This window comes from Poecile atricapillus, chromosome 1, assembly GCF_030490865.1.
Source record: "Poecile atricapillus isolate bPoeAtr1 chromosome 1, bPoeAtr1.hap1, whole genome shotgun sequence".
Classification (NCBI taxonomy): domain Eukaryota; kingdom Metazoa; phylum Chordata; class Aves; order Passeriformes; family Paridae; genus Poecile; species Poecile atricapillus.
In genome coordinates, this window is record NC_081249.1 from 98,182,380 (window position 1) to 98,201,025 (window position 18,646).

General features: G+C 39.8%; 1 protein-coding gene across 14 annotated transcripts in view; it reads left to right on the top strand.

Annotated features, from left to right (window-relative positions):
• The window catches only part of BBX (BBX high mobility group box domain containing), a 142,115-nt gene that overhangs the window by 91,045 nt on the left and 32,424 nt on the right, over positions 1-18,646 (top strand). For 11 of the 14 annotated variants that reach the window (XM_058836226.1, XM_058836292.1, XM_058836270.1 and 8 more), the window contains 4 exons: positions 5,792-5,872; positions 8,093-8,173; positions 13,588-13,668; positions 16,967-17,047. In XM_058836226.1, coding sequence (XP_058692209.1) covers positions 5,792-5,872; positions 8,093-8,173; positions 13,588-13,668; positions 16,967-17,047 — 324 coding nt within the window. The remainder of the gene's footprint in view (positions 1-5,791; positions 5,873-8,092; positions 8,174-13,587; positions 13,669-16,966; positions 17,048-18,646) is intronic. The other 3 variants (XM_058836279.1, XM_058836321.1, XM_058836289.1) reach the window with 2 other exon arrangements.

The window sequence follows — 18,646 nt, forward strand, 5'->3', positions numbered from 1 at the left end:
TCTTGTATCCCAGCTGTGAATGTAGAAGTTGAGCACAGTTCAGTATTAAGTCTGCTGATACTTGAGCGCACCAGTCAAGCCTGCCCCATGAAGATTTATTGTCAAAGGTAAAAGAGTTGAAATACAGTGACTGTATTAACAAACAGGTGATTTGCAAACTTTTCTGGGCAAGGATTTTATGTGCTTGTACAATGCCTCACACAACTGTGGCCTTCGCAATAACAAACAGATAAATTAATAATTTCCTACAAAGTCACCATCTTTGTATATGCATTCTGAAATCGTGCTAGTGCTAACAGGTAATTGAAGTATTGCAGTCTGCTCCTATTCACTAAATCCTTGTGTCTAAAAAGAAGTTTGTAGTTCAGTTGTCATCACAAAGGTGTTTTACATTTTTACAAAGGAGTCTAGTAAATATTTGTGTATATCTCCAGTAGTGCAGAGATCTCTGGTCTTTTTGATTATTAATATCATCTGTTTTTTAGGCCAACTTTAAAAATTGTTCAAAAGGTGGCTTCTTTGTTGGGCATAATAAGTACTCACTCGCATAAATCTCTAGCTCTTGAAAAGTGCTCTCTTTTGTTGTTGTTTTTATTGGGAGAAAGAGTAAAAACTTAAAGTAAAAAGTAAAACTTAATCTATATGTGTAGTGCATTTGAGATGTGCTGCTCTTGTACTGCCAGGACTCCACAATGATTTGCACACCAGTTTTAGCATGGAAGTTTTGTGCTGTGTGAGTACTGGCCTTCTGTGCTGCAGCATGAAAAATAAGAAACACTCAAGCCAAGTTGACTGAGAAGTGAAACATTATTTTGTGCTAAATCATACTGTCCTGTACTTCTCAAACTTGTAATCTCTCATCTTGGAGCATAGAAGTTGCTTTTACTATGCTGTTACGTTTAAATGTAAGGGAAGGTATATTGTAGTCACAAATACTGCATTTCTTTAAAATAGGTCTTAGCTATGACCTTGAGAGCTGAGGTGTCTTGATTTACAAGATTTACAGAAGCCTAAGTAGTATGATGTCAGATGGCAATGTAGGAATAAAATCTACATGTAGATTTAAAGTCAAATCAAAAAGCATATTGTGTGATCGTTTTAGTGCATGAAAGTTGTTTTAATCAGAACTTTGTTATTTTGAGCAAACGACACGCCTCTCATGTGCCTCAGTAAATCCCATTTTTCCTGATAGAAATGTGCAATATGACTTGTCATGAAATATTCACTTTATATATAAACTATGCTCTACTGTTCTGGGCCTGTAGTCCTCTTTTGAAACCTGGCCCTCCACATCAAAGAAGCAAGCTGTGTAATCTGCTTTCCTCAGAAATGTAGAGCAAAATAATTGTCATGAATAGAGCCCAGACAAAACTAGTTGAGGGATTGTTAGAATTGTGATGGGCCACAATTTAGCTCATACTTACTAATGAGTTACTGTATTTTAATTGTCCTACCCTATCTGACAAGTGTTTCAGGAACAGAGCACTTTCCAAGGGAACTCCACATCTCTGATTCTTTTTGAGGGTCCCCTTTGTAGAATACCTCCTGCAGATCAATTGGGGTGATTGGTATTCTTAAAGGGACCCAAATGAATAAAATTCAGTCCTCTTCATGGCATGTTTGCAGGACTAGTCTCCAGCTGTGTATCCAGGTGCTGAGAGACTTCCTCAGTTTCTTTTGTGTGGCAGCCCTGGTGTGTCTTTCCATTTTTCCTTTATTTTCTTATGTTTCAGTGGTGAATAGATACAGTGCAAATATTTCTTAGGCATGTGCTTCTCAAATGCAGTAATGATCCTAAGCCTATTTAGACTTAAGTAACTGAACAACTCTTCTGTCTTGCCACCCTCAGGCATGCAGACAAAGGAGACCAAAGGATGGTCATCTTTGTATGCCTTTAGGAGAATCTATGGTTTGATTTCCATGCTTTTGGTCTCACATTTAAAACAGCATCTGGGAGGTTAGCAGAACATGCTAGGAGGTGGTATGACAAACTCAGAAAGCAGTTCAAGAATTCATTCTAGATTTGGGAAGCTGCTTTGCTCTTCAGTGGGGAGAAGTCAGTTGTGTTGTATTAGAGTTGCTACTCACATGGGAGAGAATATGGGTGTACTAAGGTGACTACAGGGGTATGGTTAGTGAAAGAGGTTCAGAAGTTGCTTTATTCTGAAGAATATATGTATTTTTTTTACATGCATATAAGTATATAAATACACATTGTACATCTAAAACCTTGGCATTTCTATTTTTTAAAATAGACAGTGTTGTATTTTAAAGAATGCTCTGAATTATAACCTGTAGTCCAAATTATCATTTAGTGTGTACACTAAAGATACATGTATACCTGTATAGTTCTTAAACTGGGGATCTGCCAGACACAGGATTACCTGTCAACATGACTATTGACTGCTGGGCATGTGTATGATTGTGCAGCCTTGAGTGGCCTTGTAAGCATAGGTCTACATATCTCTACAGTCTTAAAGTTGTTAATGGAGGGGAGGGCAACACTGGAGAGAGGATGAAGGACACTGTACTTAGAGGTCTGCTAATCCAGTGGAAAGTATTCAACACCTCCTTGTTCTGCCAAGTGTATGCTAAATGAATGGATAGGGGTTTTTCAGGTGAGGTGTTCAATCTTCAAGCTGTCAGAAGCCCAGATGTCAGGTAACCAAGTGACTTGCCAGCAGGAGGACGGGAAGAGGCACAACAGTGATATTTACAAAACTTTTTGAGGCTTCAGTTGGCATCTCTGTATGTTGCCAGTATGTTCCCATTTTTGCAGATTTTTGTAATAGACTAGAGAGTTTCTCTTCTGATAACAGAATTCAGTATAGGTAGGTGATTGATTTCTAGGCAGGAACTGGAGTTACTAAACAGCTGGGCAAGAGAAGCTACAGACCTTACAGGAAGTTGGCAAAGGACATGGATATGCAGTGAGTTTCCCCCTGCATTTGGATGCTTTCCTCAGTTACACAAGACAGTGGTGTATGAGCATATTTTATTGAATACCCGAGCAGAGATGCTGGACAGGTCTGCACCAGCTGCTGTGGTTGTGCCAGGCAGCGCCTGGTCCTCGCCGCAGGTCATTGGCAGCGAGGCTGAAGCCGGGTGAGCAGCACTCCTCGCTTGCCGTTCGGCTCCCTGCACATCTCCCTTGCATCAGGGCCTTTCCTTGCCTTACAGCAGCACCTAGTGGACTCTCTGTAGCTTACTGCCCAGAAATCCCGAAATCCGGAGCATCCTCCAAAGCCTGCCAGTCTACCCGCGCTGACACCTCACAGAGGTCAGAGGGTGGCTGTCCCGGGGGTTTTCCTCCACCCTTGTTCGGTGTGATCGTTTTAGAGCAGGTTATGGTAACCTGCAGGGAAAGGAAGGCCTGTGGTTTCCTTCTCTTTGAGAACAAAAGGCTGTCTTGCATGTGATGCGGGGTCTGTGAGAAGTGTGAATCAGAAGTGAAAAATCTCACAGTGCAGCTTGAGGGAAGGCTGGGAGGAAGAAACAGGAGAAGAAATGGGATGTTAAGGACATTTTATTAGAGCAATAAATGAGACGTACAAAATGGCACTATCTGTGCATCTGTTCCCTCTGGTAATTATTTTAATGCTTTAATCAGGTTCAGCCTGGCAAAGGTTAGAAGTCCTGGAGATAATGTTTCCCACAGGTTAAAATGTTTGGGGAGCAGCAGAGTAGAAGAAACAAGCTCAAATTAGTGCTCTGCCAAGTAAGGTAACAGCATTAACTTCTTAAAGAGTAGCAGGAATTGATAGGAAAAGCATAGTGGTTCCAACCACAAAATCTCCACTGAGTTACTGAGCACCAGCAATCCGTCCTCTCCACACAAAACTGGAAAACTGGGCTTCACACCTCACACAGCCAGTGGTTCTTGTACCACCAGGTGTACAAGCTGTGCCCAGCCCCCAGCACTTGGCCTCCAAGGCAGCGAGAAGGCTCATCCTGAATGTCTGACAGCACCCGTGTTGTGGGGGCTGAACCAGGACAGCCCCTCTTGGAAGGGCACTGCCACTCCAGCATGGTGCTCCTGGGGCCCATGGCTCAGTGCCTTCAAACTCAGAGCTAAGCAGTATGAGGCAGCTGGTTGAACTGAAGAAAATACAGGAAGCAAGTCCAAAATTTGGTTATTCCTTTAAGAATCCCATCAGTACAGTGGCCTAAAATAACCAAAAGAGTGCTCAGATGTGCAAGCAACAACCTTACATATTTACACCTCTGCAGAGTCTCAGACCTTCAGAGATGGTTCACTCCAAAGCAGCAAAATGCTTTCCTGGTATAGTCCAGACTACTGTTGAGGCACAGACATCTTAAACAGACTGTACAGAAACATGATGAAAGTCAGTAATAAACATTACATCAGCGAAAACAATAGCACAACCTACTAAACAGGCAGAAGATAGACATTAAAAATACAATCTTTGTGTCCCTTTGGGTTGTTTTATTCCCATAGTACACTTAAAAAACATCCTGTTCAGTGTTGAATAAATACAGTGGAAATATAGATCACAGAAGTCACTGTTGCTGCTCGGTTTTATGGCAGGGAAGAAACAAACTTGTTTGTATATGTAAGCAAATTGTCAATTGGTTTATTTCCCCTTGGCCTGTGGGTTGCTACACTTGGATTTAGTGTTTCCAGGGGAGCGTGGGTTGCAGATTCCTGAAAGCAAATGCTGCTGTTGCTATTGCAGTGCTTCAGGATCTCAGACAAACAGCAGCAGGGCAAGCTGCACATGCTGTAGGCCTGCATGTGCTGTGCATCTTTGTGCTTACTAACAGATGCAGTCAGTAGCTAAATCTCATGTGCTTTCACCCATAAAGGCAGTTGATTTACTTGTTTAGGTAATGAATAAGAAAAAGGCCCACATTTATTTTGTAATCTTTTAAATAATCTGAAATTTTGAGGGGAAAGAAAGTTGTTAGGGGAAAAAAAATTCCATCCTGTTACTTTTCCTAAAATCTTACGTAGCCTCCCTTTTTTTCTGTGTCTTACAAGCCATGTTACATACCTTATTTTATACTAACAGTATCTTGTTCTCCTAGGAGTTACACGTGTAAATCTTTTACACTCAAATGTGACATTTAATGAATGTATCATATTTGATAGAATTCCTTTACAGAATAATGCTTGATTAACATAATTCTAGCTAGTAAGAATACCATGGTTAAGGTCTGTGTTAATTCAAATAAGGCTGTTGGTTTTGAGCAGTTATTTCGTAGTATTTTGTTTTCAGATACAATGACTTTCTTCTACTGCTTCTCAAAAGCACCCCTAAAATGTATGTTTAGATACATGATTTGAGAAAATTTAATCTTATGCTACTCTTATCTACTTATTTTCATGCTGTTGTGATTGGAGATTATTTTTCTAATAAGTATTCCTGTCATCAACTGTGACTTCAAAATTTTTTTAACCTTCTAAATAATCTTACTCAGAATTATAGCACAAATCACAGACCTAGCAGTGTGGATAGCATCACCAACACAAGATAGTTATGTGTCCAATATAATCCATTGAGTATTCTATTGCATAAAACTATTCTGACAAGTTCAGAATCATAAAAGGAGGGGGAAAAAATGGTATTCTTTGTGGTCTTTCTTCTAAGACAGTTTTCAAATGCATTAAAATAGGTGTTAAACTATGTTTTCATCTATAAATTATTTAATCTTTCTGGGACTGCAAAATATTAGCTTGTCCTTCTTTTAAATGATTTGTTTTGCTTACTGTTTTTTTAGCTTGAGAGAAGCACCTTTGAGGTCTTACTCTGCACACTCATTGTTTCAGGTTTCCTCCAGTACTTGCCAGTCTGATGCATCTAATCCTACAGAAGTCTGTCAGAAGTCATCATTGTTTCAGTTTGCAGAGGTGAGTTTCTTTAAAAAGGGGTTTTTTTTCTAAGTGCTTCCTTTTAAGAAGCATCTGATGTCCAGCTGAAAAGAAACCAAATGTCTTTAAAATTGATGCTCTTATTTGTTCCCTCATTTTTGGGTTTATGCTGCTGAATCATTTATCAGGTTGGTCAGACTTGAAGTGCAAGAGAGTGTGTTTAGGACCATGCTGGAAACCCATGTGCAATAATGGAGCTGTGGTTTAAGCTGTAATTTCTCCAAATTATGTCCTTTCTGCACTTAGTTTTAAAACAGAGCCTTATTAACTAAGGTTTTAACGTGTATTTGGGTGTTACATTATGTTTCTAATCTATTGTGGCCGATTTAGTCAGCAGCTCCATCAAAAGTAATTGTAGTTCTTAAATTTCCAAAATTTTCTTCTAGAACAACCAAACAGCTCTATGCAAGTATGCTTTAATTTTACAATGTGCAATATTTTTGTCAGTATTTTTGTCCAGTTACTGCTAGAAGTGCAATTGTGGTGTGTGTATTGTTGTTCTTTTTCTTTGAAGAAAGAAAACACTTTCATCCAAGTCTTAAAGGGTTTCATTGATATAAATAACACAACAAAAATGAGATTGCAAGTAGCTCTGGCCCTCTGCAAGCATCACTTGTTCCTTGGTATTGTTACAACGTTTGAAATAGTCATAATACATGACACAAAAATATTTAGTTGTATAGATACTGATTTTACGGGACACTGGGTAGTTTTTAAGTAAGTGTATATGGAAAGAAATGTTGTAGGGGCTTTTTATTACCTATATTCACACCAGCTGTGAATCTGATTTGTCTTTGATACTCATTGCCTTTGCACCTTCATACTCCTCCCTAAAACATCATCACTTCTGGAGCAGATACATTGCAAGCCCTGCACACAGGAAATGGGACTTTTGTTTCAATTGGGTATTTTAACATCAGCACACAAGCCCTTGAGTTCCAGTTTAAGATCCGAGTCTTTCAAATGTATTAGAAATAAATTGGAGCACTGATCCTTTATTTCTGATTAAAGATAATGGCCAGAGTGAAGTAGATAACCTGTAATTAGGCTCTTGAACAGCCTGCTGGCTTTTCTTGTTAGGAAGAGGAAATGCCTGGTGTGCCAGCAATGAAAAGCAATACTTAGAGGCTTCTTAGAATTGGTTAATTCCAGTACCACTTATGACACTTCTGTGGTAATGATTCAACATTCATCTTTCCAGGTTTCTGAGATCCTTCAGTGTGCTTATCCTGTCAGTAGACCAGTGTCTTATATTGAATTTCACTGCTGAATCTTTTAAAGAGTAAGACAAATACCAGCTCACCTAATTGTTTCAGTTCATTTTACAGTGCTGAAGGAGGGAAGTGCCAGACCCCTGTGGTAGTAAGCAGGAATTGTGTGGTGCCAGATATGGCCTTGCTAAGGGCTTCTGGCCTTACTAAGACCTCTGGCTTTTCCTTACCTGTTGAAGAAAAATTCCAGTGGGTTCCTGGAAACAAGCTCACCTGCACTGCTAAAACATGTGGTTTAGAAGCAGCTTACTGATGATCAGTAATTAGAAATGCAAATTAGCTAGTCTTACTTTTCAAAGATATTAAGCGGCCTGTAGAGAGGGTGCACCTTACCAGTGCATGGTAGGTGTGTGTGTCAGTGGCAAAATAATTGGTACTTGTAGTGAAGTCTAACATTAATCAGAGGTGTCATTTGCAACAAAACTAATTGATACAAGTTAAACAGTATGAAATGCAGTTACCTTAGTGTGGGGGATAGATCAGGTATCTCAAAATACTTGCACACATTGTGTTTCTGTCCACACTTACCTTCTCTGCTAAGTAGCAATTTGTGCTCTGTCATCACCGCCATTCTACAGTCTCAGGTCTTCCACTGAACTGTGAAATACAATACAGTGTTAAGTATTTTTTGCTAACCCTTCTTTGACATATCAGCAGGCAAATAAAAGCCCTTCAAAAAAAGCGTGTTTTGTTGATCCTCGGAGAGATTTTCCTTCTGAAAAATAACTCAAGATTACCATTTCACAGATCACTTGTTTATGTGTTTCCTGGAAAGCAGATACTGTTTGTTCTAAGGGTGTGTTGGGACTTGTTTGCATACTCTGGAGTACCAGGAATCTGTTTATGGCAGGTTATAAATTTAGCATGTTGAAGTGTGATACTGAAACTGAAGAGTTAGGTAATACAAGCATAATTGTTTTCCTGACAGATCTCTTCCAACACGTCACAGCCTGGAGTCCTGGGGGCAGTAAAACAAATGGAGGAGTCTGCATTGTTTCAGTTTGCTGAGGTATAATGGCTGAATGTGGTGGGGGAGGATGGGAGGAAGCAAGGAACCGGTAAGAGTTGTCACTGAATGGCTAAGCACCCTGTCTTATCAGGAATTCCCATCAGATGTATATCTTCGTGACAGCATTGTGTTAACAAAACCATGGGGTGAATAACCAGTGATTAGATGAGATGTCGAGTTCTACCACAACTGAGAGATACTGGTCTTGTGAACATTACCTAGCCTTCCATACTCAAAGGATCCCTGCAGTTACTATCCAAATGACCTCTTCATTTACATCTAGGAAAACAGCAATTAAAAGACATTCTGAAATGACACTGTGCACTGCCTGTGGAAGAGGCTGCAGCAGGGCAGAATGGTGACTGCCCTAGAGGCAGGAATCATTTTAAGAATCATTGCAAGTCAGAGGAAGCTTATCACAACAGCTACAAGGATATTTAACAGCATTGTTAGGTGGTGATGTATCAAAACTATCCATTTCCAGTAAGAAAGTAGCCTTTCCGCCTTCCTCCACATATTGATGATTTTGAGTTCCTTAAATGCTGCTTTTAGGAATTTCTTCTCCCATGTCTTGAATTTGCCTCTGTGAATTGTCTTTCCACACATATACTCTTCTTGCCCATTTGGGGGAGTCTGATACTGCTTGCAGAATCAGTTAAGCCACAGGTGCATTTTGTGTGTGTCTGAAAAGGCTGGGATTGGAGCTGGTGCTATTGCAGAGGAGCACAAAGGGATTAAAAGATATCCTGCTTGTTATTCTGTGTATTTACAGAGGTTTGGCTACATACCACACATTTCATTCTGTGAAATGTTGAGCTAATTGTCTACTATGTGTTTTTAGTTTGGCTAGAATGGGCTTTGGTGTTTTTCTTAAGAGGGCCAAGGAAAACAAATCAATTTTCTGATTCAGGTGTCAGAAAATATCTGGCTACAAACACTGCTGTAAAAGATACAATAGAGTTAATATCTCTAATCAAGAAGGTCTTTTTATATGTACCTTTTAGTACATTTTTGAAAGTCAGAAATCAATTTGCAAAGCTCTTTTGAGAAAATTAGTAGAATTGAGCAAGATGAAACTATGTCCTGAAGCCAGACTTCTCAACCAAGTTAAAAGACACAAACTGGAGAACATTTCTTGTTAATTTTATTGCAAAATACTGGAATAATACTGCAAGTGAATCTGCTAACTTAGTTGCAAAGATCTCAGTCATTCTGGATATCTGCAGAATTGAACAGACTATGTATTGCATATTGTACCACATTCTCAAATGTCACATAAAACCTGGCTTAGCCATACTCTTCAGAATTTCACAGAACCTAAAATCATTTCCTCTCCTAATTGAACAAACAAAATAAAAAACCTGAAAATTGTCGTGGGGATGTGACAGTGCATTGAGTTGCATTCCACTATGCTGAGTGATCTCCTTTGGCACATTGGAGTGCACATATGAATCACCAAATAGGTAGAAAAGGTGCTTAGAAAGTTAATTAGGATTTACTGGGGACAGTTTTAGAGTCAGGGTTAATCTCTTTTTCTTGTAAAAATATTTAAATGTGTGTGCAGTCTGGAGGGGTTGGTTTTGTTCTGTGGCTGGAAATAGGAGACAGGAATCAGGAAAAGAGAAAAAAGAAAAGAAAAAATTTTAAAAAACCCACCTTGTTAGTCATGGTTATTCTACCTGTGAAACCTTAATGACACTGTTGAACATCATTTTTTATCTACAGCAGTAGAGAAATGGTGTTCTTCTAAGCTTGTAGCCTGATGATTTAATTTAGATTGCTCCTTGGGGAAAGTATTAAGCATGTTATAGAACCTCTTTAAGCTTTCTCTCCTGCTATTAAAGCTGCTTGTGCTCTTTCAGCTATAAGGCCTTTCATTTGCACAGGCTGTCTTTGTCAAATCTGGCAAAAGTCCTATTCCTTACTGTGCCATTTCTTACTGCATCTTGTCTATATGAACGCATTACTGCATTTAGTGAGCTAAATTATGGCCAGCAATTTGCAGTGGGCTGCTGTCAGCAACATACAGTGCTACAAAAGAAAAAAGAGAGGGAGAGAAAGTAGTTATTTAACCAGTAGCCAAGTAGACCTGTGAAGAAATGTGAAGTGTGCTCTGGTCTGATGTGCCTGGAGACTTCTGGCAGCCATCCCAGCTCAGTTTTGGTTCTGGCTGGGTGTTCCTCATATGTTGCCTTTCTCTTCACCGCCTTTGCAGCAGGGTGAGTAAGAGTGCCTCTTTGTGAAGACAGCGATCCCATTGAGTAGGTTTGTCATTTAAAACAGACACCTTTACCCCAGGAGTACAAGTGCCCTGTCACTCAGAAACAGCTCGTTATGTGTAGGGTTGCATGGGATTCTTTTTGTCTTTACAGCCTCAGTAAGTCTTTCATCTGGTTGTCTAGCCCAAGTGCTATAGTTGTCAATTAAAGCTGTTCAGGACATGGCTAATGAGGCCTGCCCAGTGACTTGCCACAACAGATGATGAAAATCCTGGGAGCAAGACATGGGTCCTGTGGGTACACAGGCAAGCGCCTTGGAGGTCTTCAGAGATAATGTGACATCCTCATAAGAGCTTTTTGAAGTTTGGACTGTTGTCAAGTTACGCTTTTGGCTTTCTCATGCTGCTCTGACCTTGCCAGTACTTGGCCCTCCTTTTGTCCTTCTCATTTGAACCTTTATGGAAAGGCTGTGATTTCTGAGCAGTGGGCTGTGTTCCTTAGGGCAGTGGCTGTTTGCAGGCTGCCTGCTCACGGGGGCTGGTCACTGTCCCCTTCCTTGCCATGAGAGGGAAGCAGAGCAGATGGGACCCCTTGCTCTCTTGGTCTTACTGCATCTGTGTTTGGCAAATGTGAACAGATGGTGGTGATTGTGTCTTTGAGAGGAAAGATGAGTACCTCTTGGATTTACTTTCCTAAGCTAATTTGTTATTAAAGAAAAGGCTTCTGGGGTATGGAAGCAAAAGAATTGCTAGTTCAACCATCTTAAAAATAAAACAAATCCACAACCACCAAACTGTTTGCTTTCAGCAGTTTATCTAAATTTTTTCTCTAGGTGATTTAATTAAAAAAAAAAAAAACCAGAACAGTTACATGCAGCATGCAACAGGGTGGAAATTTTTTTGTTAGTCCAGCCTGTTACTGTCATTTAAGAAAAAAAGCATGCCTGAGGATGGTTTTGTCCCTGCTGCCTTGCCTCATATTCACTTTGAGAAGGTTTGCTCTCTGTTTATTTCTGTGTAGAGCAGGAAATTTGAATCCAAAACTTTTGGTCAAAATGCCGTGAAATTAAGAGTGTAAAAACTAGTGAGTGTTTTCTCTTCCAGCTTTCCCATATGTAAAGCTGTAATCTTCCCAGGTAAAGACAAATGTATTTGCTGTTTGCCCATATATCGAAATTATTAAATGTTTGTGTTGAAATGAAGTGCCTATTCTAGGAGGAAGATGAAAATTAGCACCATGCTTCTTTTGCAAACTAAAATGTAATATAGTGGCTAAAATCCCACCTGTACTGTAATGAAAGATAGTAACTTGATCCTAATGATCCTCCAGTTAAACCTTTACATAAGTAAAGGGCTAGTTGTGGTTGTAGTACTGGAGGTTCTGATTATTCTAATTAAGGCTGGAAGATGTTCATAAGATAGGGAATGGGATTTGTAATCACTGAGAGCTGATTGATTTGCCATTCTTTTCCTTCTGATGTTTGGCCAGTAACTTCATCAGAATGAGTTACATGATTGTGTCGCTTGCTGTTTGTTTTCTTAACTCTTAAAACATTTTTCTTTCTGATAATCACTGTCTGCTTCCTCTCTTTCTTCTAGTACTATAAAGATCTCACATTTTCTTAGGAACACCTATTGTCTTGTCAGAATTTCTTTCCTCTTTCCTCACTTTCTGCATCAGGAGGCAAGATATGCCTGTATGTTCTCAAGTTACAATTTAGTGTGTGTGGGTGTTGTTCTATCCTTTTTCTGCCATTCATATTGTACTGAAAAAAAGAAACATTGAGATGAGCAATTGTTATAATAGAAAGATAAAAAGTTGAGATCATCTCCCTGCAAAGTGCAGAGTACAAGATCACTTAGTCAAGTATGGTCCTGAGCAGGTTCAGTGAACTGTCTCAAAGCAAAACTAGGATGTTGAAATATTTCAGTTTAATATTAAAAAATACAATCAGTGCACATTTGAGTATTATTCACTGTATTTTAAAAAGCTTTAAGTGAAATGGATGTCCTGGATTTTGGTGGAGGAGGATGCCGTGTGCGGAGTGTAATAATAAATTCTTTGACAGGTAATTGAAAGATAAATTTTTCAAATCACCTTGTTCAAAGGAAAGATTTAGTTACAAGGAGAAAGGCAAACATAATTTTTGCATCTGGAAGATCATAGAACCATAGAATGGTTTGAATTGGAAGGGACCTTAAAGCTCATCTCGTTGCAATCCCCCTGTGGCATACAGGGACACCTTCCACTCGATGAGGTTTCTCAAATCCCCATCCAGCCTGGCCCTGACCACCAGCCTCTCTGGGCCACCTGTTCCAGTGCCTCACCACCCTCTGAATTAAGAATTTTTCTAGCATCTGCTATAAACCTGCCCTCTTTCAGCTTAAAACCACTGTCCTTGTCCTGTCACTATCTGCCTAATCGTGGTCCTAAGTGTGATTTTTGTGGTAAAAAGATAACACAGAAACACTGGTGATTTTGTCCCAAGGCTTTTAAAGGCTTCCGGGTCAAATACTGCCATACAGTGTCATGCTAAAAAAGGTCACATATCGGAAATAATAATTCTTGCATTTCTGTATTCATAATGCTGTGCTGGAGAGCAGGTCTGAAGAAATTTGACTGTAAAAGCAATTTCCCAAAGTGGTAATGGTAGTTACTTACTCATCACAGATGCTGGCACACCAACACCTCTTTGGAAGGCTAGATTTGATCTCCAGACATAGGTCTTACTTCCTTTTTCATAACTAAAGAAAATGAGACAAGAACTGCCTGTGTGGAGAGATGATCCTCTTCTGTGTCTCAATAATGGAAAATACTGCCCAGACCTTATGGGACAATTTTATTTAACTAATAGTGCATATTTTTAAGCAACAGGTATGATTTGTTCACTTGGTCACATAAAACAGATGTAAAACCCACAGCATGACATAGTATTAGCTGTGGACAGTACAAACATAGAGTATCCATGAGCGTATACTAAGGAGGGAATGCTGTATTTGCTTGTATTCTCCTGTTTTCTACATATCTGTCAAGTGTTTCTTGGGTGGGGTTGCCTGTCTGAAGTAGCACCTTTTCCCAGAAAGAACTAAAAGTTACTGATTTAACTAATCTCTTATTTTCCATTCTTTTTCTCCCTTCCTTTCTGTCTTTCCTGTGCCACTGAAATATTTTCTCCTCTGTTCATTTGTAACCTAGATCTCATCAAATACTTCCCAGTTGCCAAGTCCCGAGCCAGTAAAGCACTGTGGGAAGTCGGCACTCTTCCAGTTGGCAGAGGTAAAGTTTTACCCAGTAGTGTCAGAAGGGGAGGATGTGTACAACTTTTCCACAAAAAAAAATAAAAATAAAAATTGTTTAAGGTTTGCTCTAGTTTCAAATCCAGATTAATAAATAATGACATACCAAGAGAAGGAGGCAGTGGCTATGGTCCCAGGGACCTAGTCTTTTAGACACTTGTGAATGTGCATAGTTTTTTAGAGACAGCACAGAAGGTTACACTTCTTTTTAGGAAAATCAGCTTTATAACGGTAATAAAAATAATGCTCAGGAGAACAGCAAAGACAGGAGATAATAGTATTCTTCTTAATGAGGAGCTGGATACCAGGATTAAAAAAATAAAGCTTTAGTTGCAATGATTGGAAGGTGCATTGCTTAATTGGGGACAGAGAAAAGGAAAATTAGACTTTGAGGTCATCAGGAATCTGTATGAAGAATTGGAAACTGATGCAGTGTATTAAATTCAGAAATAGGCAGCTGTCAGCAGTAATCAAGAATGCTGGGTCAAGTTTCCTCAAAGTCCTATAAATTATCTGTGAGTCTTAAATATAGCATTGTAGAGGTCTTCTCTTTGATATGGATGGTTCACTCAAAAATCTCTGAGGTTTGATATGCAAATGCTGTTCTTTATGATGATTGAAAGATGAAGATAGATGTTGTATTCCAGACAAATAAAGGAGTATGCCAGCACATTACTTGTACACTTTTTTTGTTGTGGTGTTTTAGTTTTTTATTTCAAATTTGCATCCTGTTTCAGTATGGAGAATCGTTCTCTGGATACTATCTAGTTGCAGCCAGCCCTATATCTCTGTTATTGCTGGTGAAGTCGGTCTCTCTCAGGAAAAAGGCAGAGGTTTGGAAGCATTGAAATGAAAGTATTTCATGTCTTGTTCTATGGATAGTCTTGCAAGACTGTGGCTTTATAGGAACTTATATGAGTGGAAGAAAATCTGCCTTACTGTACAGGCAGTCTCTGGCAGTAGTAGAGCTTGAGGCTATGTGATCCATGACCAGCAGTGCCTGTGCAAGGGTGATTACACCTAACTGTGATCAGTGATCCATAAGGTTATTTGGCTGTTGCAGCTCTGGGACAGTGGAAGGGCTGGTAGTATTTACTCAGGGACACCAGAACTTTTTAGCCTGGCCTCTAACAGGACAGCACCAGGCTGAGTATGCTGTTCTGGAGTAAGGCTATTGCCGAGTACGGCCTGATTTTAAGAAGTCAGCATTAGAAGTTGTGATGTGACTGTGAAGCTTGTGAAGCCCTAATTTAGTAGAAGGACAGATGCTTGTCCACAGGAGTGCAGTTTGTACTGCAGGTGGCAGAAAAAGTGAAGCTAAGTCTGGCAGCATGACGTTCTGTGTTGGACAGGTTTCTGTCATCTCTCAGTGATTGTTCAGATGGATTCCTGCAAGCCTAATTTAATACACAAAATGGACGTTAAAGGCTCTGATTCAAACAGGGAAAAACACAGAAAATGTGCTAGGCACATTCTCTATGTCCCTAGCTCTTGTAGGACATCAGTGCTGTTGATTTTTTTCCTTCATTTTTTTCCCCAGTTTTAGAGATCTCTAGTGTTGGATCATAGTTGGATAAATGATACATGAGAGATTCAGCTTAAGTTTTCAGATAGCAGTGGTTTGGAGCATCCCAAATATGTTCATAATCACCTCAAGGGTGTCTTAGGTTTGCAAGTGGATTTTGCAGACAGCTGTGCTATGCTGCTGTAACTCCAGACTGCAGATACTGTGTACTGGAGGGGACTGGACTACTGTTTCCATGCTGCTGGAATGGCAGGTGTCTGGTGTGTGGGAGCCTGTCTTCTTCAGCATACCCCACTGCTCTGCTTCTCCTTCATCTCTTTGCTATGTGGATTAAACAATTTTATCTTCTTTTTTTTTCACCTTCTTCCCTATCCCTTCCTTTTTGATATTTTACAATATTTCACAGATGGTGATTAAGATAAAATGCAGAATGGGGTTAAATTTTATTTTCTAAAAATTCTGAAGATTTCTAAGCTTCTACAGATGGTTGGAGCAGCCACCCTGCATTGTGAAGCCTGGGAGGCTGTTGCTGTTCAGCTCTGCTGAGTCCCTTGCTCTGTCTTTAGCCTTCAGTGCGGAGGCATGAGAGTGGAGGGAGGCAGTGCGGGAGGAGGGCATCACCTCACCAAGGCAAGGAGGCTGCTTCACAGCACTAACAGTACTTGGCTGTGAGCAGCATGTGGAGGCTTGAGCTCTAGTGGTCAGAGCTTGGGAGATATTGTGAACAGCTGCACCTTCCAGCAGATGTAGAGACAGTGTTGTTTTTTATTTCCTGTATGGCAGTGACAGGCCAAATTCTGAGATTGACTTTGTAGTCCCATGTTGGTTGAGAGCCATGAAAACTGAGTTTCTGGGGATAGGGAGCACCAAAAGGGTGTAAATACTTTAGTTCCCCAGTCTCTTATATCTTCACTTTCTTATGCAGCCTAAAGAATGAGGCGTAAGAAAGCCCCAAACCTGCTCAGAGATGATGGGATATGTCCTTAAAAATATAACATTTTCTTCATACATAGTGGCCAGTCGTGATACTGATACTTTAAATTTGTTTACAAAAATATCATTTCTTTGCACTTAACTCAAAACTGATACAAAACACTCCAAAGTACTGAAGAGGATCATGGCCTGATACAGGAAAAAAGATTCTGGAGGATAATCAGCTACATTTTTGCATGACAGCCTACTTTTACTCTGAGGAGTACTAAAGGTTACCAAAAGCTTGAGGGCTCCTACTTAACTTTGGTTTCAAGAGCATCTCTTTTATATGAGTCTTGTAGGACACCAAAACGCAATACCATAGCCTGAAAGGAATAGCCTCCTTAACCTATGATAATGAAATGAAATAATTAAAAATTTTGGAATCCAGTGTCCTGCTAAGCCTTTAAAAACACCACCAGCTGGGTTGCATGCTGGTGTAGATTGTTGCTTAACTGCTGGAGTCTGTTCTTGTGTGAGAGAGCATGTGTTTCAGTTCATCCTGTTCCTCAAGGGGAGTCCTGACAAGGAAAATGCCAAATCAGCACGTATCGTTTAGAGTGCAGTGGCATTATCCACCAGAGCAGTGTTGGAGTGGGCTTTTATTCATGCCAGCATGTACAGGTCTGCACTTCTTTTTCAGCTTATAATATTACAAATGAATTTTGGAGAGGGGGGAATTTTTGGAGAGGAGGGAAACAATTAGTTTAAAAGCTGTGTCATGAGCATAAAATAATTGGTAGTGATAAAAGAATATTTATGTTGTTTTTTCTCTCCATAGATTTCTTCAAGTACATCCCGTTCAGGGCCTTCTGATCTAACGAAACAGTGTGGAACATCAGCATTATTTCAGCTGGCAGAGGTAACACTAAGATGCTGGTGACTAATTGCCCCAGGTGCAGTGGGCTGGAGAAGTTAAAGCTATTGACTGCAGAAGTCTGCAAGGCCAAACAGCGATACAGTTATAATTGCATCGCTGCTTATAGAGCCATAAATTATCATGGCTCACATGCCAAAAGTCAAGATTTCCCCAGATTAGCAATCAATTTAGAGGTTTCTAATAATTTGGTTGTCTTGGTTTGAAACGACAGGTGTCTGCTAAGGAATGCAGGAACCTCCCTTGAAATGGAAAAATGTAAATTTTCCCCGCTTGAATTATTATAATTGTGAAATCAAGGGGCTCTCAGGCAAAGATATGGGAATAGGAATAACAGTTCTTTACTAGGAAAATTAAAATAAAAATGCAGTAGTACAAAAAAAAAAACAAACCCACTGATAGAGTCAGAATACAACCTGACACCCTGTTAGTTCTGTTGAGGCAATGATCCTGTACAAGCGTGTAGTTTACCTCTGAAGGTCCAGTGGTGGTATTGATGAGTCCTGTCTTCCTCTGGAAATCCAGTGGAAAAGGGCTGGTTGTGGTGTTCCAAGTCTCAGATTATATCCAGGTAGGAATGCTGGGCTCCTCCCCCTGGGTGGAGCATCTCACAATGGGATGATGTAATTTTATCAGTCATGTAATGAGACTCAATGGCCCATTATCAGAAGATATTCCCCTGGAGTTATGAGAGATGGGTCATGGATAAATAACACTGCCCCACCTGGTTTGGACAGATGGTAATAAAATACATAATTTTGGTTACATCTTGCATTGCAACCCAAGACACTGGTGCAGCTGAGAAGTAGCACCAGTTCCTGGTGGCAAAGGAACTTTGCATTTGAACTCAATTCGATTTCTTGGTTTAGGCTTTGAGGTTTTAGGGTTTGGCTGAAGGACACAAATAGCTCAGAGAGAGGACTAGATGACTGTATTATCAAATTCGGGCATCGCCATTACAAATTCATATTAATAGTCATGAGCTGCTTTCATTTAGTTTTGTTTTTCATACCCTTTTTATTTTTCAAGCAAACTAACAGGTCAATGCCTCCTATAGGAGTTCTGCTGTGATACTCTCAGCAGATTTTCCTTCTGGGAGCAGTTAAAATCAATGGCATTATTGAAAATTTGTCTTTATTTCGTTTCTAAACACTTTTTTAAGCTTTCCCAATCTTGAAGATTATTTAATTACAAGTTTATTTAGTGCTGACAAGACAGAAGTCACTTTTCTTGTAGCCACATCTATAGCTCTGTATTACTGGCTGCTGCAGAAGAAGCAAACATATAAAAGGAAAAAATCCATTGGCTGGGGGATGTATGTTGAATTGACAAAATATTTTTAGTCCAGTGAGCTCCATACTAAAGATTGATCCTTAGCTTTTGAAAATCACAGGCTGTGCTTAACATTGCAGTATAGTAAAAAAGTCACAGAAGTACCTTTATACCAAGAACCACATCAGCATAGTTGTGGAGTTCTCCTTTGCCTAGTGTAATCTGCTTCCCAGTTGATACTATGTGTTGCCCAAGCTCTGGTGCTTTACAGTACTCAGCCTGGCTTGTCCTGAACCAGATCAGTAGTTTCTA